Source organism: Telopea speciosissima, chromosome 7 (assembly GCF_018873765.1).
Source record: "Telopea speciosissima isolate NSW1024214 ecotype Mountain lineage chromosome 7, Tspe_v1, whole genome shotgun sequence".
Taxonomy (NCBI): Eukaryota; Viridiplantae; Streptophyta; class Magnoliopsida; order Proteales; family Proteaceae; genus Telopea; species Telopea speciosissima.
In genome coordinates, this window is record NC_057922.1 from 11,836,888 (window position 1) to 11,860,617 (window position 23,730).

Sequence of the window (23,730 nt, forward strand, 5' to 3'; positions counted from 1 at the left end):
ATCTTCCCGTTTTTTATATTTGATAACATTGGCAGATGTAGAGAGGCCTGGAACGTATCATAGAAGTCCAATTCCTGCCACAAACTACGTAGTTCAGAATAATACTGGGACAAGCTGAATAATCCATCAACCAAACACCAAAAAATCCACATAGAAAGGTGGAAACAGTCCTTCAAAACATAAGGAAGGACTGGGAGAACAAAAGGAGGGTCAAAAAGGGCCCTTGGTGGCTTAGGAAATCACCACCAAGAGTGGTGGAGTGGTGGTGGCGGTGGCGCTAGATGGGAGAGAGAGAGAGACCAAGAGGGGGAGAGGCGGTAGAAGGTGGTGGCGGCGATGCTGGGAAGAAATTGAGAGAGAGACGATTAGGGTTTAGAATCCTTAGGTTGATTCTGCTCTAATAGCATGATGACTTTGGGAATTGTGACTTGTGTCCTTGAGACACAGACCACCTTTATTTATAATAATAAGAGATGAGTACAAAGACAATAAAGCCCCTAGGGCAACACCAAATAAACCCTACGGACAATTATACCCTTTAGCCCATATTACAACAAGAACTCTTCCATCCAGTCATCTGTTCAAGTTACACATCTTCATCCAATCAATTCCATAATCGTCCTTTGTGTATGTGGTGCTCTTGCTGTAAAATGTCAGAAAGAAAAGAAGTTCCTATGTTTAACCTCCAAAGCATATCTTGTTCATTCTGTAACATGTATGTTTCATTGACTTTTCTGACAAATATGTACACCCAGATCTAACTTGCCGGCCAAATACCCCGTAGGAATCAGTATGCCCAATAGATCAATATTGGATTAAATGAGTTGAAAAATATTTGCCATACCCTGTTAAAATATGCATTCACCTACCAGATAAGGTAGACAATGTAATCAGGCCAAAAATTTTAGTAATAAGAGTGATGTAATTTATCCCAAGGACCTCCACAGAAGGAATTCCAATGATGCTCTTGTCCATTTTTATTATAGAAATAATTGTGGAAGGAAATTAATAAGTTCTATTAGTATTAAAGTTAAACCTCATGTTCTTTGTGTAGTCTGCATTGAATGGGCTTCCTGTGTGAGCCACCTAATTTCCCACCATGTCAAATTTCAGAACAAAATTTAACCATATACCCTGACCCATGTATATGGTTAAATTAGTTCAATGTAGAGTTGGCAATTCCTGAGCTTGTTTGAGGCTGTGTTGGCTTCATCTTTTTCATGAGACATTTTTTTAAAAAAAATTTATAAACTGTGTTTTAAAAGAATTTGTCTATCTTATTGGAGGAAAGTTTTCTGGTCTGTGCAGCTCAGATAGTTTTTTTGGAACCTAGATGTTCCTCATTAAAGGGTGATGTTGAAATTTTGGCCGTGGGATATCTAGGAATGACCTGGATTGGTGATGTGTTAGATATCATAATCAAATTCAATCATACCCAACCCCAAGGGGCAGCGTAGTTGGCAAGGGACGAAGCCTAAGGAAGCTAAAGGTCCTGAGTTCGACTCTGCCTCCCCCCTTGGAGCCACCGGCTGAGAGGAAACTCCCTGGTGAACATGGGGGTCCCAGTAGCTCACGGTTCATGGTGTTGCGGGGTCATACACGAGCCTTGGGGGATTTAGTCGACCCGGAGGCCCGGATACCTCCTGTTCCAAAAAAAAAAAAAAAAAAATCAACCATACCCCATTTTTGTTCATGCATCCTCTTTGTAGTCCTGAATTTCTAATGTTTCATATTTTCACTTGGCAAAATTCGTTTGGACTGAAACTTGCAACGTGAGCCAGAGAACTTTGGTTCTACCTGTCCATAAAACTTCATACTCTTCTAACCTGTCACGTGACAATAAATGTGTGCAGAGTTGCAGACCTGAAAATCCTTCCCCTTATCGCTTGCCAAGTGCAATGAAAGAGTGCTTTGTATGGTATTGTGAAATGCCATAGCCCAGTGCAGGTCCCACCCACTCTTTGCTGGGTCCTGAGAGGGGTGGATTAGAGTCAAACCTAAACACGTAAAAAGAAGTTGAAAGTGCTCTCTTTCTTAAGTTTATTTCTTCGATAAGAAATGTTATAATATTTTATTGGTTTGAACAGTTTAATCGATTTGCAATCGACAATTTCTTTGTTAAATCCAAAACCGAACTGATTCTTAGACTTTAAATCCAAAATCGAATTGATTATTAATGGTTTGGTTCATTTTTTATTTTAAACGATCAGTTTTGGTTCAGTTTATCGGTTCTGGTTCAGAATACCCTTAGATGGGATGGAACATCTGAATCATGGTTTGGGTATCGGTATACATACCGATTTTGCTAGTCATCTACACGATATCGGTAGCACAGTACAGATAATGGTTAAAAGTATTTTTAAGAAATAAAAATTCATTTTCAAAGGAGAATCAGGGGCAAAGTTGTTTGATACAGCTGATCTAAGCCGATATTATATCGAATTTTGCTGATTAAGTGGTTAACGATACCCGTTCAGATACTGTGCGCTAAAACCATAGTCTGAATTACTCGGTTTTACACTAGAGGAAGGATGAGATTTCAGACAACTCTTAGGTGATTGGTTCACTTACCCAATAAAGTCCTAAATAAGTGTTGAGATTTGGAGATACAACCGCTGCCAACTGCTTCCAATCTAAGTATGAACTTTTGTAAGTGCTACGTAGTTTGTTGTGGGCAGTCATGTCCATTGGGTTACGAGAAGACAAGGTCCAGAGCTCTTGGCAGTGGCATTTCTCGATGTCCTTCTCTGGTCTGGATGATTTTCCTTGTTCTGAGGTACCTGAAACTCCCCATGGAGCCACGGATTTCATTGCCAGAACAAACGAAAGAGAAACCCAGAGATATTTTCCTTGTTGATCGATCTACAACCACTGCTCAGGTAAAGGATGTTCCATTCACCGAAGAAGACTGTCCATCTGCAAATAGCCTTGTATCTTGCCTTCGCTGTCTTTTCGACTGGTTTACCCTTCTTATAGAGGTTTTTCGTTTCATCTGAAGTATGGATTTTTTGTATTTTGGTTTGTTTTTTGTCCAGTCTCCGCTTCTCTTTGTTCTAATTTGTTTTATTGTTTGTTGGTATGGTGTTTGTTCGGAATTGAACCATATTGCAAGTTGCAATTCTCTCATCCGCAAGCTGGGAAGTCTTGGGTTTTTTTATTCTTGACCTCCTTGCATGAATCCCAGATTTTGCTGTTCCGTTTATGTCTGATTTTCAGGAGCTAGTTATGTTTTCTCTGGGCAGGAGCGAGGGTATCGGCGGAAAAATAGAACAGAGAAATTTTTGGAGGCAAACCGTAAACAGGAAGCCAAACTTATTGGGTACGATGAGTCTCCTATTAATGTGGTTGTTCCTGATTGCATTGATCTCGAGTCCTTGAAGATACAAGATGCTTCACCAGCTAGAGAGCATCGTAGCAAAACCTGGGAAAATAGCGGCGCAAAGAAAAATTCACAATCCACTGGTATTGTTTAGTTAACTGTTGTGATTTCTGAAGTTCAGATTGCAAGTCACAATGCACTTAAACAGAGCAGAATCCTATATTCAAATTAGTTCTTACCAAGTTCTTGCTATCGATTCGTGCAGGCATTCCGTGCACAGGCTCAGCTAGATCGAATCTATATGAGATATGTGCCTTTAATTATTGGAAACCCCCAAACTTCGAATGCTACAAAGAGGAAGGACCAAGCCACCTGAAATCGTAAGTTCATTTTCCCATACTTGTGAATCTGTTCAAAGGTCTTTGTACATTTATTCACCAACCAAACATTTGTTTAATTTTTTCTTATAAATTACTTGATCTGGTTTTATTATTCCCACAATGAATTGGCCATCCCCCCTCCTTGCTCTTGCACATTTGTTTCATGCTACAGATTCATTGAGGGGTTATAATTGTCTCATTGTAATGGTTTTCTCTAAATATTATTTTGGGTTTTGAGAAAGGACCAAAACTATGATGAGATCCAATAATCCAATGATCAAGTGAGGGGTGGGTCATCCAGAAGATTTTTTTTATTTTTTTTCAGCCTATGAAACACCTGGAAATATGGAAGCCTGGAATTACTTACAAAAATGTAAAACTTGACACAGACACACACAAGTCACAACCTCTTTAGCAATTCTTTTTGTGTCAAGTGTTCAATCTGAATTTTACTCAGGTTCACCATCAAGGCAACTGTTGAAATAGAAGAGGCTACAAAAACGGTTATAGAGTGTTTTGGTGCACCGCAGCTAGGCAAGAAAGCTGCAGCAGAGAATGCTGCGGAAGGGGCATTGTGGTACTTGAAGCAGCAAGGTTACTTACCAAAGGACAATACGGAAGCCTCATCTAGTTAGGGGGGAAAAAAAGATATTTGTACATGGTATCTTGCCTAATAAATATTGTCCAAATGGGTGAAGGTTATCTATAAGAGGGTTCACCCAAATGTATAACTGCTTCTGTAATTCTGGTCTGTATATAGGTTTGACAATGTAACTATTTGTTTTGGGGGAAATATTTCATGGTAACTGGTTATGTTATAATAATTTATCTGAGAAAGAAAAAAAACTGATGAGGGGGGAAGTGCTTGACTCACATATATGGGTGGGAGAGTCCCCTCCCCCCCCCCCCCCCCCTGTTTTTTGGGGTACATGGGTAGGTTAATTGTAGAACAGTCTGATGATGGTGTTAGAGGAGAAAAGTAGATAGACAATTAGACCCTTTGGCTTCCCATGCATATGATCGTGGCACAAGTGCGAGTGTACATATGGTGTACATTGAACTGGATCATATGAAGATTTCACATGTGTATTACTATCAATTGAATTGGAACGAAATTCTCGTCTAGATTGGTCAATTGATTTATGGGGGGGCGATGTGCATTGCAAGTTTTGGTGCACCAACGGTTGATATCTTCTTAACTGTATATCGGTGTATTGGATTCATAGTGTTTGGTTGTATTCGAAAGAGATGCCTAATATGAAATCCACTCTCCTAATTGGGAGAATATTAAAGAAAGAGAATGTCTTTAATTGGTTGGACACAAATCCAATGCCAGTGGCATTTTGATAAATTAGTTGTAAAAATATCCAAAATTAATATTATTAATTTTCACAAACAATTTTGGAAAATGGTTTTGTGGGTCAAATTGGTATTTCAGAATCTCTGAAATGAAATTTACTGTAGTGGGGTTAGAACAATACACGCGTGCCCTATAATCGCATTGCATTTGGGGGATTGTTGCGCAATGTATACTTACATTGGAAAATTATTGGTTACACCTAATTGGATGTGTACATGCTTGTGACTATAGCATATAGTTTTTTCTTTTTGGTAAGAAATATGGCATATAGTTGACATGTGTCATGGTGGGTGGAATACTTACTGGAATCTCATTGGGATGCTACCCCTTTCCTATTAGTCCAACCCATACACGTAGAGCATCTATAATTGATTATAAATGCTTTAGATTTCACTCATTGGATGGGGATCTTAAACGAGAGATGAGATCTCACATCAAGATAAGGGAGATGATGTGGAAGGGAATCTTTTCTCTTTCATTTTTTTTGGTAGAAATACCTTAATTGTATTTGATACTAAAGGATACGATTTAAGGGAAATTTTGTAATTACCTTAAATTAGGAAAGCCAAATCACAGGATAAAAGTTGTATTAAATTACATATTAGAATAAGACAAGGGGGCAATTAAAAGAAAATTATAACTTCTTAATTCACCATTTTAGTGATAAGTTACACTTTTTATTTATTAGGATATGATATATTTAGTTGGGGCTCATTCTTGGGCCTAGGGTTTTTTTATTCAGTTCTCATTTTTACATTTTTTTTTTTCTTTAGAATTCTGTTGTCCTTTTTCCCCTCAAAATAATTGTTTTTTCTCAAACATCATGAGCGATCCATACAAGGGGGTGTTTACAAGAAAGGAGAGATGGGTGAGAGGCGTAATAGACCTTACTAATTGAGCTAACTGGTAACCACCACTACTGATAGTTGAGCTCACTTGTCAAACTGATATCAAGTCTTGCCTAAGAAGGCTACGAAGCCAAAGGTTTAACAGTGAATTGAAAGAGAGAGAGAGCATTAAATTTTCCCCATTTTACCCTCTAACTGAGTTTAGGAAATAACACAAATATTTCACATACTTTGAAACTTCTCAGTTTGCACCTCTAACTAAGGGTGTCAATCAGTTCGGGTTCGGGTTCGGTTCGGTTCCATGAAGTGATAGTGTGATCCAAATCCGAACCGAGAACCGCCTCGGTTCTAGAATTATATCCAAATCCGAACCTGCTCGGTTCGGTTTGGTTATGGTTTCAATTCGGTTATAGAATACGGTTCCAATTCAGGTCTTGATAAGGTTTTAATTCGGTTATACAGTTCAATTCCGATTCGGTTTGCTAAATGGTTCTACTATTTGGCTTTAAATTCCCAGCAACATCTGCTACTAAAAGTCCTACAAATGCCTATCTTATATTTTCGGGCCTTGTATTTTTAAATGCTCACTTTGAAAATCCATTTAATTCAAAAATTATAAAAGGTTGGAACTTGGCACTTGGGAGAGACGAAGAGTCGTAGAGAATAGAGATAGTAAAACCTTTTAAAAATTATAAAAGGTATTAGACGTTGGAACTTTGGAAGGTAAAGAGTCTCCTGCGACATAGGAATGAAGAAATAAAGCATTAAAGCCTAAAGGTCAACTGTCAAATGTAAAGTTGTAAAACTAAAAAAAAAAAAATTTGGGATTTAGGTTTGGTTTCGGTTAGAACCGACGGTTCTTATATCGAAACCATATCCGAACAGAACAAAATTAAAATCTTGCTTGGTCGATCCAAATCCGAATCGAATTAATTCGGTCCGGTTCAATTCGGTTAATTTGGCTCGCTTTTGGTTTCGGTATTCGGTTCCGGTTACATTTTGACACCCTTACCTCTAACTCCACGCTAATGAGCATGGGAAATTTTTACCAAAAATTTAAATAAAGAGCATGGAAAATAACACAAATATTCAACATTAATTGAAACTTTGAATATTTCACATTTTTTAAATTTTTTTAAGTTTTCTCCTCTACCTTCACATTAGTGAGTATCGGAAATTAAAACAAAGGTTCCACATATTTTAAAACGTTTAAGTTAGCCTTTTTAACTTCACATTAATGAATATAGGAAATGACAAAAAGTTGCACGCATTTTTGAAAAGTTTTACCTAAAATTTTTTGATAAATTTCATTATGAACCTTCCCTATATGTATATATTCTATTAATTTGATGGAAATGAGCGCTCTTTAGTGAGTGTTGCTAGCATGAGACTATGAGAGTCATCCTCTGGGCGAATGGGTTAATGGACCAATTGTTTAAACAGATTTTCTTATTGACACCACAGAAGGTGTTAAATTATTTGTTACCTTATTTTTTTGATTTCTTAGTATAGCATGATCTTTTTCAATGAGAATAAATATTGTCATTATACACATATACTATAAAATGTGCGTGATTACTACTTTTGACCAAATTATTTCTGAAAACTCTTTTATACAATCATACCCTTATATTAAAGTGTGCAGTTCTAAATACAATTCTAGAAGTGTCATTTAGACATTCCCATTACATATGGATAGGTATTGGTAGACCCTATCTTAGTTTAAATTTGAGCACTAACTAAATAATAGTTAAAAGTTACCCTCGAAGTCTTGCTTGGTTGAACACGTCTTCAACTATCTCTTTCCCCAAAAAATATTTTAAAAAATTAAGGGATAAACATTGTTAAATCTATTTAAAATTTGGGGAAAAAAACATTGCCGGGTCACGTGGGACCTGCACCCAAACATAGGAGACCCCATTCCTTGTAAAATAAAAATTTTCATTTATGTTGATGCCCCCTGCATGCGCTCTCATTAGCCCCCATGTTGATGTAGAGGCCATGTGACCAAACTGCAATCTCTTGCACCTAGAGTTTTTATACATAACAAGTTTTCAGAGAAGCAGAACCATCCAAACACACATTTTTAGCTATTTTTTTGATAAAATTAGTATGGGCATTTTAGTATTATAAAATTTGTAAGACTATTATTTAATCATATTTTATAATTGGACTTAAACAAATCGGATAACATCCTGCTTGAAATTGAAATTTCGTTCTCACATCCAATTTGCTTTCGAATTGATTCGAATAGTTTTCAAGGAGTCTAAATGCCGATGTTTCAAATATGGATACCCCTAAACAGCTACGAATACGAATCAAATCCAAACCTTGAACGGAACAAAAGCCCCATGAGGAGTGGACATGTGAAGCAGCTCCTGTCCTCTGGTTAAACAACCTGATCCATCTAAGTTCAAGATATAATTTGTTGCAGCTTTTATCAAATCAGCCAGAAAAACCTCCATACTCAAAAACCCATAAAGTTTTCCAGGACAGAAACAACAATCCCAAAGGAGTGCAGAGTTACTTCTCATTTTGCAAAATTTACAGTAAACTCTTTGAGATTGGCCTTGAATACAAAAAGAATGTATGGTAGCTCAACAGCTTGATTTGAAAATTACTGAGTCTTTCTCTGTGCAGCACCGAATGCTTCTTTCTTAACATGATGTCCAAATATAAACCCGGCCTCCTGTTGTGGCTCCAGCCAATGTTCCAACCTTACATTGGTGTGCAGCAAGCTGAAGTGGAACTGTAGACATGAGTGGGCTCTTTAAAGTCATTGTTGTTTTTCTTTGAGCAGTGGCTATGACATCTACTCCTCTTTTCACATTGCCAACAAACAGTTGAGAATCATCCCGACCCCAGATTGCTTCGCGCCAAGGACAGTAAAAAAAATGAAATCATGAAGTTATGGCTGTTCAAAACAATATGATGAATTGAATTGCTGCAATCTTCTTCTTTTTTTTTCTTTTTTTTTTTTTTGGGGTGGGGGGGGGGGGGTTGTAAAAATGGCCACAATCATTCATTCAGTCAAAGTTTAGAAGTTAGGCCTGCAAATGCCTCAATGGAGAGTTCCAGACTCATCACATTGCATTAAGTGAGGGCTATTTTGTTGGGCACTGGTTATTATACATAAGGATTAAATGTTTCTCCAATCCAGAATATTTGGTAATGAATTTTATATTGCAATCACCCTCTCCATCTGGTTCTTCACCCATAACTGAGCTTACCACGAACAATGAAGAAGTCATAGCTCTTTTAGAGGGTAACTAGCCTTAGATTTTATTGAAAAAAGTTCTCGACACCTTATGTCCAGGCAAATTTTACTTGGTCACAACGTCCAGTTATAGAAATCAAGAACATTGTAACTTTCTCAAAGGTTCAACTGTAGCCATTGTAACTTTCTCTAAGAATTAGTGTCAAGATTCCACCCAGAAAGAGGAAACGAAATGTTGTTAGAACTTAGAAGATAATTTTTTATCAATTTATTTTCCAAGATGTTTAAAATTTTCAATGAGACAAGAAATCATACTAACATTGATCTTCAACAAAAACCCATACCTAACAGGAGACCATTTACCCTTTCCATTGTTATTGTGAATCATGGTGGTGTTCACAAAATCAACTCCATTCACCATTCCAATTTTGTCATTGGCACTACACCAGAAGATCCAAACAGAAAGCATCAGGAAGGATGGAACATAACATCACAGATAGAATTTGACCACAAAAAAAAAAAAGTTCACATTACAGATAGAAGATAAATTTCATATGTCACATTTGACAAAATATATGGATCATGCAAGATAATTAGGACAATGTGGAGAGCTCCCAAACTAAAATAGCACAGTTCATCTCAGAAGAGACAAGAATTTAAAAATTATCCTTAAGCATCTTTAAACCCGAGGCCAGACATCTTGCACTTCTCTTTTTCCTCTTTCTTTCCCTCATATATGGAAATCAGTCAATAGAGTGGGGATTCAGGTCTAGTGCAGAAGTCACAATGCTATTTTAAACTAACAATATAAGATATGACAGCTCTTTTTTGGGCTTCAATTGTTTAATTTCATATTTCTACATGAATTAATAAGTTTGTTCCTACCCAAGTCAAAGAATAACAAGATCTAATAATTATTCTAAAATTTTTACAATTGTACAGCGTTAAACTATTTTCCAGATCAACTAAAAGAAGCTCAATTCAAGTTTCTTGAACCTACAGCTAAATCTTGACTACTATCAAGGCTCTCTCACCATTTTAACTTTCCGATAATTTTGTTTACACTAGAATCTAAAGCAACTGAAATACTAATTTGGAATCAGAGAAAGAATACTTCATTTTGAAAGCCCCACCCAATAACCTCAAAATACTAGTAGAGCTGACAAATGATGAACTTTCCAGAAAATTAAGCAGATATCCAACATAACTACTACAAACCATGTAGTCGCAAGACAAGTTCCACTGGCTGAGAAGTAAGCAGAGTGAACAGCCCTTCCATGGTTAACTCTCTTCAGGATTTTCGTTTGATCTGCATCAATATTTCTCAAATCCCATATGCAGGCAGTCCCATCGGTGGAACTTGTAGCCATTAAGTTGGTGTTTTCTGGGCTGAAATCTATTGTGTTAATCCTATGGCCATGCAGGATCCATGAACTTGAAAATTTCCCTGCCCTCTCATCCCAAACATGTAAACCACCCTGACCCTTCCCAAAATATAGGGACTTTGGATCATTTGGATGTTGAGAAAGGGAGTAAATTTTATCATCACTGGAATGAATCAGATAAAGGGATTCCTTTTCAATATCCAACAAGCGAATGAACCTATCACGACAGCTTGTGAAAACCTGCATGTAATACTCGACAAACTTAATTTTGCAGCCAATAAAAGAGACAATCCAACACAAATTTAAATGTTCATATGCTTTAGTGAAGAAAAATCATTGCCAATACAAAGTCAGAGAAATTCAGAAAGACTTCCTTTAAATGATACAACTCATACAAATGTAAAAAATGCATGGCACTCCGATAGACAGAAAAGGACCTATCTTATCTTCGAGTCTGGTTGTGTTTATGGGATAAGAAGAAACTTCAAAAAGATGAAGATGCTAAAACCAAATCATCATCACCAAAGAATGTATTATTATGTTTCAATGAGGATTTAAAACCAATGATTTCAGGGCATTTGAATGATTGAGCATTTTTCTTACAAGAAAAACAATCCTGAGAACAAACACAGAATGACAGAAAAGATCCCAAGCAAAACCAAAAACTTGCACTTCCAACTAAGTTAGGCTGATCTTGTCTAAGATGCTTCCCTTGTGCTCGAAGGTGTCTAGCCCAGATGAGACCCAAAAAAAAAATCCAGGAATCCAGCAAACTGGGTGAGGCAATAGATGGTGCCAGGGGGCAACCTGCAGAGCTCCCATTGACCCAGCAGAACAACTAAGGTGTTGATTCTTCTCCCAAGTGTTTCGCATAGAAAAGATCCTAGAGCCAGACTACAAGTTTCTTCAGAAAATTTCCAGAAATAAAAAGAAATGCAGGGCAAAGGAGAATAATTAGGTTTTACGCTTGATCAAGGTTTAGTGCTTTTTATTTGATCAGAGTATTGCAAAAAGCATTCTGAGGTATGCTTTCTTCTGGTGTTATTCAGTTCTTAGTTTCAGTAATCCTTTCCTCTACAATAATTATGTTTGTCAGAATTCCATGCCAATCCTTGCTAACAAGTATTCTCAAAGACTATCTTATAGTAAGACTGAATCAGCATTAGTTATCCGGTGAAAGAAATAGAAAAGTACGCGTTAAACTATTAACACAAGAAAGCTGTAATCCAACACAACTAGCATTGCTTTGCAATCAGTCAAATTACATGCCATGGCTATTCTTGCGACCATGTACTAAGACTACACAGACTGGGTTAATCCTATTGCTTTTCTGGCAATCAAATACAGATTTTTTTTAATTGTCAAAAATATTTGCAGATCCAAATCACCATACATATCAATAAAAGAATAGCTGCTTTACAATCAAAATCCCAGCATGTTTTACCTTCGATATTGAGAACTGGTGAACTGAAATCCCTGAAATGGGAGCATTATGAACGGCATACAAAGAAATCCCATCTCTTCCTTACTCCTTCATATCAACATCCCAAAACCCAATAATCCCAGAATCGTCCCCAGCAACAAGCAACGACCGTTCTGTAGAAGGAAAGAACCTCATGTTCACTATCCTGTTTGGCACAACTTGTTCTATGTTCTCCGATTTTAATGTCAGAGACCCCAATTCGAATTTACTCCCGACCCCATTTCCGTCCCTGGGACTCTTGCAAACCAATGAAGCAGCTTTGGACATACCCATGATCATATCCTCAGCACCACCTTCCCCTTCAAACTCCTGGGCTTTCTCCGCAATGCTCATGATTGTATCCATAAGGTTTCTGTTGTAGAACTTACCCATATATGCTTTGACCAGACGAATGGGTTTTGGGGGCTTGACGAGGTCTTCCGTGAGGCCTCCTGACAAGGAGGAAATGGGCCTCTTTCCTTGGGTACGGAGAGACCGCCGGATCCCCACTGGCGCCTCGGCTTTCAGTTTCTTATCGGTGATGGGTTCTTGACCTTTTGATTCGATTCTGCCATGAGAAGAAGAAGACGAACCCTAAAAACAGAAATGAACGAATTAGTAACAGAAATGCAGAAATCGCATGTGGAAAGGTTAATATATGGAGTGTGTCTGTGGGCGACAAAGAAGGAAAGGCAGAGAGGGAGCACACCTCTTACGCTTAGTTGCAGAAGAGAGTTCTTGAGCTCTGGAATGGAGATTCATGGAAGCTATCATCTCCTTGTTACGCTTTATGTTTTCGAGTCTCCGGCGCTCGTAATCGGTTAGTTTTTTAAGCCCCATTAGAGGAAGCTTAAGATTAGAGAGAGTGAGATTTTGAGAGTTTAAAACTCTGATCTACCCTTTTTGTTTCATGGACAAGGGAATTAACGTAAGCTCTGCGCCAGGGCTTTCGAAAAGGAAGAAAATGTATAAAGCGGGGAAAATGAGAATGGAGGGAAAATCTCATCCTTCGAATTGCACTTGCCTGACCAGTGGGAGGATGAAACCTCTTCCTCTCTGTCTATTTACTGATAAATTTTTGGAAAAATTACCCGATTACCCATATTTGAGTTACTCATTTCCAAACTAGTCTTGTCCTTGTTTGGGGGACATGTTTGGGTTTACAAAATTAGTCAAAATAGTTGGCAGCCAATGCAATGGGATCTTAGATGGTATTTTAGAATATACTAAAACCTATAAGGGTATTTATGAACCCAAAGGGAAAGTGAATTATTCCATTTTCTTATGACCAACCTTGTAATTAGAACATTTCAAGAAAAAATTCAATCAAAGATATACATTTTTATCCCCCCCCCCAACTACCCTCCACGTTCCCCCTTCTCTGATTACTCTTCCCTGCAACCACCCCACCCACCCCACCGAGTCTATGTTATTTGAGCCGATCCCTCATTTGCATCTCACCACCACTGTCGTTGGTGATGCAACACCCCACGAAATTGACCAGCCCTCCCGCATCCCATGACGGAGCTGATCCCTCATTTGCATCTCTCTCTCTCTCTCTCCCCAACGGTGGACCGGTGGTGTTACTTCCCCAAGTATGGATTCTTTTTTTATTGTCTTTTTTATTGGTACTACTGTTGATATCTTTCCACCACCACAATTATTGAAAGTAGATCAATTATGATGAAAATTGAGAACAAATGATGGAACGGACTGCGATCCAACATGGATCTCTGATGGTAAATAAAGTGCTTGCATGCTAGATTTCATGAGACGGGTTGATGGAAGAAAAAAACAATTTGGTACTACATGTTATGTGTTTAATGGGGTCCACTCTAGTGTAGGGGCGTTAGATTTGGTTAGCCTAGTATAAAATACATTAAAAGGCTTGATTTAACGTGTTCCATCAGTTCATGAGCTTTTGGCGTATGGGTCAAGTATCTAACATTTAGTATCAGAGCTAAGCACCACGTAATGAATTCGAATCACGGAAAGGGCGACTTGGAGTAGAGTGAAAGCTGTCAAGAAAAAACTACCTATTACTAGACTAAAAACCATGGAGCAGCTTGGAAAATGCTACCTATTGCAAGAGTAAAAGCTGTCTAGAATGAGAGCTGACGAGGACAATGGTTGCAGAAGCATGGTAATCTGTTATGTGCCTAATGGGACCCATTATAGCGTACAAGCGCTAGATTGGGCCAACCTAATATGAGATAGGTTAAAGAGCTTGATTTAACGCGTTTCATGACTTCCATCAACTTTGGAGCTTTTGACGTATCGGTCAAATACCTAACACTACACTTGACCTATCCATGGATAGTGAGAAGAGAAAAACACATCCATGGTAGGGATGTAAATAGATCGGATTCGGCTCGGATAGTGCTATATCCGCATCCGCATCTGATTAGCTTTCAGACGGATTCGGATAGTGCTAAACGGATACGGATCGGATATTTTATCTGTTTACATGTAAATATAGCTTTCGGATAGCTATAACCTATCTGTATCCGCATCCGTTTAGTTTTCAAACGAATTCGGATAGTGCTAAACGAATTCAGACACGGAAAACGGATTTTAGCTATTCATTTACACCCCTAATCCATGGTGATCATAAGAGAAATAATTAACACGCCTTCTTTTATATATTTTATTTCATATGGATGACTTCTCTGTACGACTGTACCAAATCAAATCGTTGAGCAAAGCTTGTCTCCTTCTATGTATAATCAAGTAACCAACAGTTGCATTCTCCTCCTACCAGGTTTCCACAAAATAAAAAATAAAATAAAGAAGGAAAAAAGAAAAAACGAAGACATACAGCACAGATTAGGGAGAAAAAATAAAAAAACTTTGGTGCACTTTTTCTCCATCGAACTCCTATATGTCTTAAACCGTGTAGTGCTGTTGGATTGTCTCAATATCCAACCCCTTGAGCTTCACTACCGATTCAACATGGCCCTTAAGGGTGTGAAGTTCCCGAAGCCTGAAAAGCATAACTGCAAAGATTTAAAAACAAAAAAAAACAAAAATAATTAAAGATAATTGTTTGATTGGTGCAAGTAGATTATTAACAATCACCCTTGACCATGATACATGGAAAACAATGCCATATGGCTGTTTACCTTGCAACCTCTGCACGTTTCTTAGCTTGCTCAGCTATCTCAGTTAACTCTCTGTAATTGGTTTTGTCATTGAATAGCCCAGCTGAATCAGTAGCTGGTTGAAGGCCATGAAGAGTACGTTGAGCCATTGCCCATTGTGCTTCCCTTTCTCCCCTTCCATAATCCTTCTTCGATGTGAAAGCAGTCTGTGTAACAACCAGTAATTAACCGTAAACAAAATCACAATCTCTTCATATATATAGATTCTTAAAAATGTCACTTGGATGGGGTAAGGAGCAATAATAGCCAAACCTTGTTCTGGAGAAGGTTATCCCAAGCCCTTCCACTCAATGCATAGCGGGTGATGAACTTTAGGATATCAAGGGGGAAGTAGAAAATAACACTGTAGAGCCAGATGACTCCTGCCCATCCCCAGCCAATGCCTTGTACCCTTGCAAAGGACCAATTTGCATACACAGCAATCAATGTGGCCACCTAATTCAGTGGATCAACTTCCAGTGTTAATTAGACCCATCAATTCTAGCTAGTAGTAATTCAATAGAGAAGGTTCATGAAGAGAAAATCACACACACACACACTCACCAGCTGGGCAGCAAGGAATGCTGCGACAAGCAAGAAACCAGGGCGCTCAGTGAAAGACCAGCTCCTGGAACGGGTGACAAAGATGAGGGCCTGACTCACTATACTCACTTGGAGGTAGAGTGCTGCTGTGAGCTCGTCTAAGTTGTTACTGATAGATCTCACACCAAATTTGTCCTGCCGAAGTGGATAGTTGAGAACTGATTACAAAAACTATTAATTAAGGTTGGCATTCACTGGCTTATGGTAAGGCCACTTACAGAGAAGAAGGTAGTCTTGTGGGCAAGCCAGAAAAAGACTACACTCATAACTGCAAGGTAGGTGCCGAGGACAAGACCAGTGGCAAAGATCTCCTTGAGTTTCCATGAGTCAGGTAATGGGGATGGCTTCACCCTGTCCTTGGAGATGGTCATGATGGTTCCATCATTGAGAATGGCAATGATCAAGACCATGAAGGGTGAGAAATCAAACTCCCAGATGAGGGCAATGAGCATGAATCCAAGCACAATACGGATCGTGATTGAGACTGCATAGATTGTGTAGTTCTTCATTCTTTGGAAGATAGCTCTGCTAGTCAACACAGCACTCACAATCACACTCAACCCAGGCTCTGTTAATACTATGTCTGATGCACTCCTAGCTGCATCAGTTGCGTCGGCCACTGCAATACCAATGTCTGCCTTCTTCAATGCCGGTGCATCATTGACACCATCTCCAGTCATACCACAGATATGTTTCCTCTCTTGCAGTTTCTTTACAATCTCATACTTATGCTCTGAATGAATCAATCATTAGTCGTCCAATATTAGCGAACAAATTAAGTACAAAAGAAAGAAACTAGTGGTGATCATGGTGGTGTTGTTTATTTAATTACCAGGGAAGACACCAGCAAAGCCATCGGCCTTTTCAATGAGTTCATCAACAGGGATGGAGGCTGTGGACTCATCATCTTTGTTCTGGCCAAGGAGGGAGGAAGAAGGATACATATTGGTGCCCATACCAAGCCTACGACCAGTCTCCTTGCCAATAGCAAGCTGGTCACCAGTGATCATCTTAACATTGACTCCGAGGTTGAGTGCTCGCCGGATGGTCTCTGCACTGTCATGCCTTGGAGGATCAAAGAGAGGCAAAAGACCCAGAAACTCCCATGGCCCGCCAGCACTCTCCTTTGTCTTCTCTGGAATTGTCTGAAAAACTCCACCAAACTCTAATTCAGCCTCAAACAGATCTCACTAAACTGACATTCAAATGATCATCAACATGAAACTGCATTAAATGAACCAATCGGTACACAGGTACTTTCACATCACCTGTCTAGCAACCCCCAAAGAACGAAGACCACGTTCAGCAAACTTATCGATAATTGCATGAACTTTGTTCTTTAGGTCTTCCCTGAGATTGCAAAGCTCAATGATCTGGTACAAATTAATACAATGGGATTATAAGATAGTCTAAAATTAGGATTCAAATTAATTAAGAGCGGCATTGGTATAAGGAAGTAATATTGATGAAATAGGTACTAATTGAAGAGCTTTCACAGTTACCTGCTCAGGTGCACCCTTGCTTGCACGATGCCATGAGCCATTGGAGTCAATGTAGGTGATAGCAGTACGCTTGTCGACAGGGTTGAAGGGCAAGAAATGCAATTCTTGGATCCCTTCTCTTGCCTGAGAAGAAGAAAAAGGGAAAGATCAATAAGCAAATTAAGGAAGCACAGAGACAAATTAAGGTAGCAGTACTACTTGTTCTTTTATCTATCTAATAGTGTGTAGCTACCTCTTTGGGGTCAGCCAACATTCCAACAATTGAAGCATCAATGGCGTCCTGATTCTCAACCCTGGAAGCCCTGGCAGCAGTTAAGACTACAGCGTCTTTGTCCACATCCTTGACAAACACCTCAATCATGGTTTTGTCCACAGTGAGCTTATTGAGGGTGAGGGTTCCGGTCTTGTCACTGCAAAGCACGTCCATGCCAGCCATTTCTTCAATTGCAGTCATCCTCTTTGTAATGGCACCTTGCTGAGACAAACGGTGAGACCCAATAGCCATTGTCACTGACAACACTGTGGGCATGGCAATGGGAATTCCTCCAATGAGTAACACCAACAGATTATCAATTCCGCTCCTGTAAGGCCGGCGCTGAATTGGGTACATTACAACGATCTCAATCACCATTCCCACCGCAATTGAGCAAATACAGAAGTTCCCAATGGCTGTCAGCACCTTCTGGAAGTGACCCACTTGGTTGGTGCTGTCCACAAGATGTGCGGCCTTGCCGAAGAAGGTGTGGACACCGGTGGCGATAACTACGGCCTCAATCTCACCTTGCTTGCAGGTGGACCCAGAGAAGACTTCCTCACCAGGATGCCTGGTTACAGGGAGGGACTCACCAGTGAGAGCAGATTGATCGATCTTGAGAGGATCACCTTCTAAGAGACGTGCATCAGCTGGGATAATGTCACCAAGCTTGATGCTGATCACATCTCCAGGGACCAAGATGGCTGCGTCTTGCTCACTCCATTTCGCGTCTCTCAACACCTACACATGCAACACGTACGGTTCATACAATGCTGAATCAATTAACTTACAATTTTTACATTTTGAAGGAGAATGTACAGGAGAAACCCACCTTGGTCTTAGGGGCAAGACCTGCCATTAGAGCAGCAGCTGCATTTCCAGCGTTGTTTTCTTCAATGAAACTGATAGTGGAGTTGATGATCAACAACACTGTGATACCAACGAAATCTTGCCAATCCGGAGGTTTGCCCTGCAATTAGTTCATGTTGTTTCTTAATTTTGATCCCTAAGCCTAGGTAATTCTGATTTAGAGAGAGAGGTTATTTATAGTTATAGTTATAGATATAGTTATACCCCTCCATTAGCCAAAACTATGGCCATGATAGCAGCTGCCTCCATAACCCACGAAAGAGGATTCCACATAAAACCCAAGAATTTGAGGAATTTGCTTTCCTGTCATAAAGTATGTTTGAAGGTTAGGTGAGGAAGATGACGAAGCCAAGAAAGAAAAGGGGATCAAAGAAAATGAAGTTGAGAATTGCCTTTTTCTCTTCAAGCTTATTGGGTCCAAAGATTTGGAGCCTCTGCTCCCCCTCCTCCGTTGTCAAACCTTCTTTCGTACATTTGAGCTGCTCGAAGACTTCGTCCACGGGGATTCGCTCCTATGATAAAGAGTATAAGACAAACAAAACTTGGTCTTATCCAGAAAATAATAAATAAAAGAAGGAGATCAAACCAGGATTTGGTCAACTCTTGCAAGTCAAATGGATCAATGTATTTTAAAAAAAAACGGATTAATTTATCTAGAACAAGGGTCCTTAAAATTCTTTAATGCACTTTTCGAGTTGAATTAAGATTTTTCAAATGATCAGATTTGGTGAAGAAAACAATTAATGTAGATCAAATCATTTTCAGATATAAATGTAGATGAATCATTCTCGAACAAAACAGGGCTCTTGAGAAATCGAAAAATCAAAACGTAAACTAGCTTCAAGTTGGATCAAAATTTCAATTTTTTTTTTATCTCCAGAATCCACCTTACAATTCATTCATCTGCAAAAGAACACCATTGCATTTCAGAACATTAGATGATGAAAAGAAGATGAACAAATACTTACAAGATCGACATTTTCGTTTTTTATTTCTTCCAAGGAAATTGCTTTGTTGGTCGCCATCGTTTCAGCAGAAGAGATGGAGGAGGAAAATGGTGAAGAAGAGAGAGCTTATTATCTCTGCTTGTAAAAAAGAAGAGTTTTTCAACAAGAAGCTTCTTTTAAGCTCATCGTCGACGTATTTATTCCGATGCTCTCTATCTTTCTTCTTCACACCCACCCTTAGGCGTCCTCCTCCATGACCACCTTAGGGCTGTTTTCTTAACCCTTTATTGTAAAGGGTTGTTGGTTGGTGCTCTTCAGTTTCGGTTATTCTTTTACGGAAGACAAAAAAAACACAGGCTTGCTTATCTCCCTTCATTTATAACGGACTCTTCCACTGCTAATATTAGCAAACGACCTCTTCTGACCACATCTTCCCACTTTTGACCCTCTGACGTGGTGTTCTGTTCTTTTTTTAATACGGAGACTTCTCATATAAAGAAATTCTTTCAAATAGGCTATCTATTAAAAGGTTTTGCTTCACGCTAAAATGGGGAATTTTTATCAATCGAGATCTTCTACGGCGCGCCTGCCCGTAGTGGTGAGAGCGGCGCACTGATAAGGTGATGTGCAATGACCGCCTTACCTCTGCCCGAACGCCTTGCCCAAGCGGGGATAAGGGGGTCATTGCATGTCACCTCATTTGTGTGCCGCTCTTGCCACTACGGGCAACGCGCCATAGAAGATCAGGGTCCAATTTTTATCTACTACTGTGCCATCGTGCGGCGCAGCAGCGGACATGTGTGCACAGTGATGCCGCACAGCAGCACATCCAGTACTGGAGCGGATAAAAATCCATAAAATAGGAGTTCTATGTTTTCTCTTATTTCCAAGACCCCATAATTAAGGGTGTAAATTAAGAACATAAATCGGAACCGACTGTTTAGAATCGAATTAAATCGGTTCATTTTTTTTTTGTTTCAAAATCTGAAATCTTTCATGGGTCAAACCGAATCGAATTATCTATTTTCAAACCGAAAATAAATTGAATAAATCATATTCTTTTTTAATGTTCTAATTAACGTGGATGATAAATATGTATTCTATTTTAATGTTTGAAAAAAGTTTAGTGAAATGACTAACAAATAAAAAATCTTATAAAAAATTTAGCCAAACACCTAAAATATGGGCTCAAGCCATATACAAAGTAGGGGGAAAAAACGAACATGAAAACTGAATAGAAATCAAATCGAATTGTATCGGTTCAGTTCTGGTTTGGAAACACATGCTCATATTCGATTTTGGTTTTCTCATATTGTATCTTAAACCGAACCAAAACCATATCGAAAAACAAAATGGAACCGATTGACGCCCTTACCCCTTCTTTTTTTTTTTTTTGGTAGAACACCCTTACCTATTTACAATTCATAATGGGGGTTTTCATATGCCCTAATTAGTATTCATGTGTCGTGGGAAATCCTGTCCTTTCTTTTTAAGGTTAATCTTCATGAAAGATACATGGTGATAGTAAGTTGTCACCTTCCTATGTGGTATAGATAAAACCCTCTTGGATACAATACGAAATATCATAATAAATCAATATTTTTTAATATCCAAAATATCTCTTATTGTACGGAGATACGAACCAAAAGGCAGAGCAATCATGACGTAAAGCTTGATGTAATCTCTTCTTCTTTTTTTTTTAATAAAAGAAACTTGATGTAACCAACCGTGATAGACATAGAAATACAAAGTTAAGTAAAAAGATAAAAGATTGCTACAGTACCTTTGCACAGATTCTTTTATATCCTCCTCATAAACAATGAGATCTACACTGACATTTCCCTTTCCAATTCTAACCATGTGGGCCTCATATGGATGATACCATTTTCCAACTCTTCATTCGTTGTACTATGCAGATTCCTTCTTAAAAAATCATCATTAATTAAAAATAGGGCAAGAGATTGTTGTCCTTATGGGAAATCCTCTCCCTAATTAAAAACAAGGCAAGAGATTGTTGTCTTGTCGTGTGACCTACATTAGTGCGGGAGCCAATGGAAGCGTGCACAAAGGCATCGATATGGAGGAGATTTTTTGTTAAGAGAGGGGGGGTGATAGTTTTGTGCACTCTTTTGTCTGGGCGTAGAATCCACGCGACCAAACAACGTCCTTCTTCCCTTACAGATAAGAGAGATTTCACTATGTCACTATTGAATGGAAACCGTGGAGATAGAATAACGGGTAAGAGTTGTTGCAATAGTTTTTTATTTTATTTTTTTACTTTCCTATCCTAACCAAAGTAATAAACATCATAAAAAACAAATTTTTCTTTTTTTATTTCATATATTTTTAAATTTTTTTTCATTTAGTTTGAATTTTTTTTTTAATCCATTTCTATCAAAACAAATACAACCTAATTGTACAAGTGAATAGAAAACATCACACAAGAAGGTAAAGCAGATCCAGGGACGCCGGACACCTGGAAAAGTCCAGCATCAAGAAGTTTCATCAGTTCATAAGGAAGTCAGAGCAAACATATCATAGTACCCTGTTGGCCTTCTTCCCATGTTGTTTGATAAGGCACGTCCACTATCGACATATAGGACAATCAATCCATAAGGGTATTTTGGTTATTTGCAAATTTATTATGACCTGCTAACCGCCTAACATCATCATTTAACATGTACAAAATGAGTATTCCGTCAGTCTCAGGGTCTACAAGTAAGGTTTTAAAAAGAAAATGGTGTACAAGTTATTGGGACAAACCTCACGAGATGTACAAACACTTTACCTTTTTTAGAATTAGCCAATAAAAATCTTCTTTTGAGGTTCAATCACCTTGTCGGATCTATAACTTTAAAATTAGGCAAGAGAACGCTAACTGGTCATGTAGCCTTTGCACCAAAAATCTTATTTTGAGGTTCGACAACGTTGGATCTATAGGCCCCGTTTCTTTAGAGGGAAGAGTGGGATGAGATTGTTGAGAAAATGGGACCCACATATTGGTTGAATTTTGTTGGGGTGAAAATGTGGAACTTTAGATAGCAAAGACTGGGGTGAGATTTTGAAGTGCCATATTAGTAAATAAAACAATTAATGATATTTTATCAACTTTTTTACCACCATAAATTAACTAAATAAGGTTGGGGTGAAATTTTGAAGTGCCACATCATGATTTCCCACCCCACCTAAGTCCCCTCTAAGGCCCCGTTTGTTTAGAAAGAACTTAGGTGGGGTGGGATTGTTGGACGATGGGACCCACATGTTGGTGGGGGGTTTTGTTAGAGTGAAAATGTCGAGCTAAAATAATTTTTTCCACCAAAGTCGGGACTTTGGATAGCAAAGGAGTGGGATTTTGAAGTGTCATGTTTGTTTAGAGGGGACTTAAGTGGGGTGGGAAAATGGTGATGTGACACTTTAAAATCCCATCCCAACATTGTTTGATTAATTTGGGGTAATGAACATACAAAAACCGAGTGAACATCATTAATTGGTCTGTCTGTTGATGTGACACTTCAAAATCCTACTCCTTTGTTTTTATTTGGTGGAAATTTGGTAGAAAAAATAATTTTACTTCAATATTTTCATTCCAACAAAACCCCATCACAAGTGGGTCCCAGCTTCCCCTCTAAACAAGGATTTGGCTCCTCTAGTGCCAAAGCTGGTACTTCTATCCTACTTTCGTGCGCTTTCAGTGTGCCACCTGGCTTGACAACCATCCAACGATTGATATTGAAAAAATTCAAATTAATTTGAAAACCACATGAGATGTGTTTGAACCATCTTAAACCCTAAACCAAACCTACTTGGTTCAAACACATCAAAAATTCCAAACCTAAACCCAACCCATTTCACTTTCACCTGTGTCCAAGGGTTTTAAATCGTTTTGAAATCCCCAAATTCCCAAACCTCGACCTTCTTCATCCCTCGCTCTCTTCTTCAACTAATTTACCGGAACCACACCATTGGAACCCTATATCCGAATCGCATTCAATTCATAACTTTTGATTGCCCAACTTCCTAGCCTTATGAAGACTAAAAGTAAGACCATCAAATTATCAGATTGAAGTGACGAAAGCCGACGAAGGTGGAAGAAGAGGAGTAGGGAGCTTGGTGGAAGAAGAGGAATGTAAGCTACTTCTAGTGCCAACTCTGGCAGCTATTGTTGATCGAAATGTGCGCTACCCCCCGGTGTGAGTCCTAAACCAAGAGGAGAAGGAGCGATGGAGGTTGGATTTGGGAATTTTTCGTTTTCCTAAACAATTTGTAACCTTAGCCAAATGAGTGTTAATTTGAGCGAAATGAGTTTGGTTTGATGTGTTTGAACCAGACAGGTGGGTTTGATTTAGGGTTTAAGGTGGTTTTCAAATTAATTTGAATTTTTTCAATATCAACCATTGGATGGTTGTCAAGCCAAGTGACGCATTGAGAGCGCACAGAAGTAGGA

General features: G+C 38.7%; 2 protein-coding genes and 1 pseudogene across 2 annotated transcripts in view; 1 reads left to right on the forward strand and 2 right to left on the reverse strand.

The window, feature by feature from the left end:
• Nucleotides 1–4,335, forward strand: part of LOC122667913 (endoribonuclease Dicer homolog 4-like) — a 106,348-nt gene extending 102,013 nt beyond the window's left edge. The window contains exons 23-25 of the mRNA XM_043864397.1: nt 3,243–3,462; nt 3,585–3,699; nt 4,157–4,335. Coding sequence (XP_043720332.1) covers nt 3,243–3,462; nt 3,585–3,699; nt 4,157–4,334 — 513 coding nt within the window. The 3' untranslated portion in view covers nt 4,335. The remainder of the gene's footprint in view (nt 1–3,242; nt 3,463–3,584; nt 3,700–4,156) is intronic.
• Nucleotides 4,336–8,402: 4,067 nt separating this feature from the next.
• Nucleotides 8,403–12,905, reverse strand: LOC122667997 (annotated as a pseudogene).
• A 1,906-nt stretch (nt 12,906–14,811) lies between these two features.
• Nucleotides 14,812–19,364, reverse strand: LOC122667996 (ATPase 9, plasma membrane-type-like). Its single transcript, XM_043864506.1, has 13 exons — nt 19,308–19,364; nt 18,732–18,851; nt 18,544–18,642; nt 18,302–18,439; nt 17,449–18,210; nt 17,217–17,339; nt 16,983–17,087; nt 16,547–16,859; nt 15,933–16,447; nt 15,676–15,849; nt 15,385–15,567; nt 15,094–15,278; nt 14,812–14,954 (listed from the first exon to the last, which is right to left on the reverse strand). Exons 1-13 carry the CDS (start codon nt 19,362–19,364, stop codon nt 14,858–14,860), a joined length of 2,871 nt encoding a protein of 956 aa, XP_043720441.1. The 3' UTR covers nt 14,812–14,857.
• Nucleotides 19,365–23,730: the final 4,366 nt, after the last annotated feature.

Bases quoted from the DNA above. Each gene is read 5' to 3' on its own strand.
- LOC122667996 (XM_043864506.1), bottom strand. From the start codon at position 19,364: ATGGCGACCAACAAAGCAATTTCCTTGGAAGAAATAAAAAACGAAAAT. The intron at 18,643-18,731 runs GCAATTCTCAAC...ACTTTATGACAG, and splicing joins ATAAGCTTGAAGAGAAAAAG to GAAAGCAAATTCCTCAAATT. The intron at 17,340-17,448 runs GTAGCTACACAC...TCTTCTTCTCAG, and splicing joins TGTTGGCTGACCCCAAAGAG to GCAAGAGAAGGGATCCAAGA.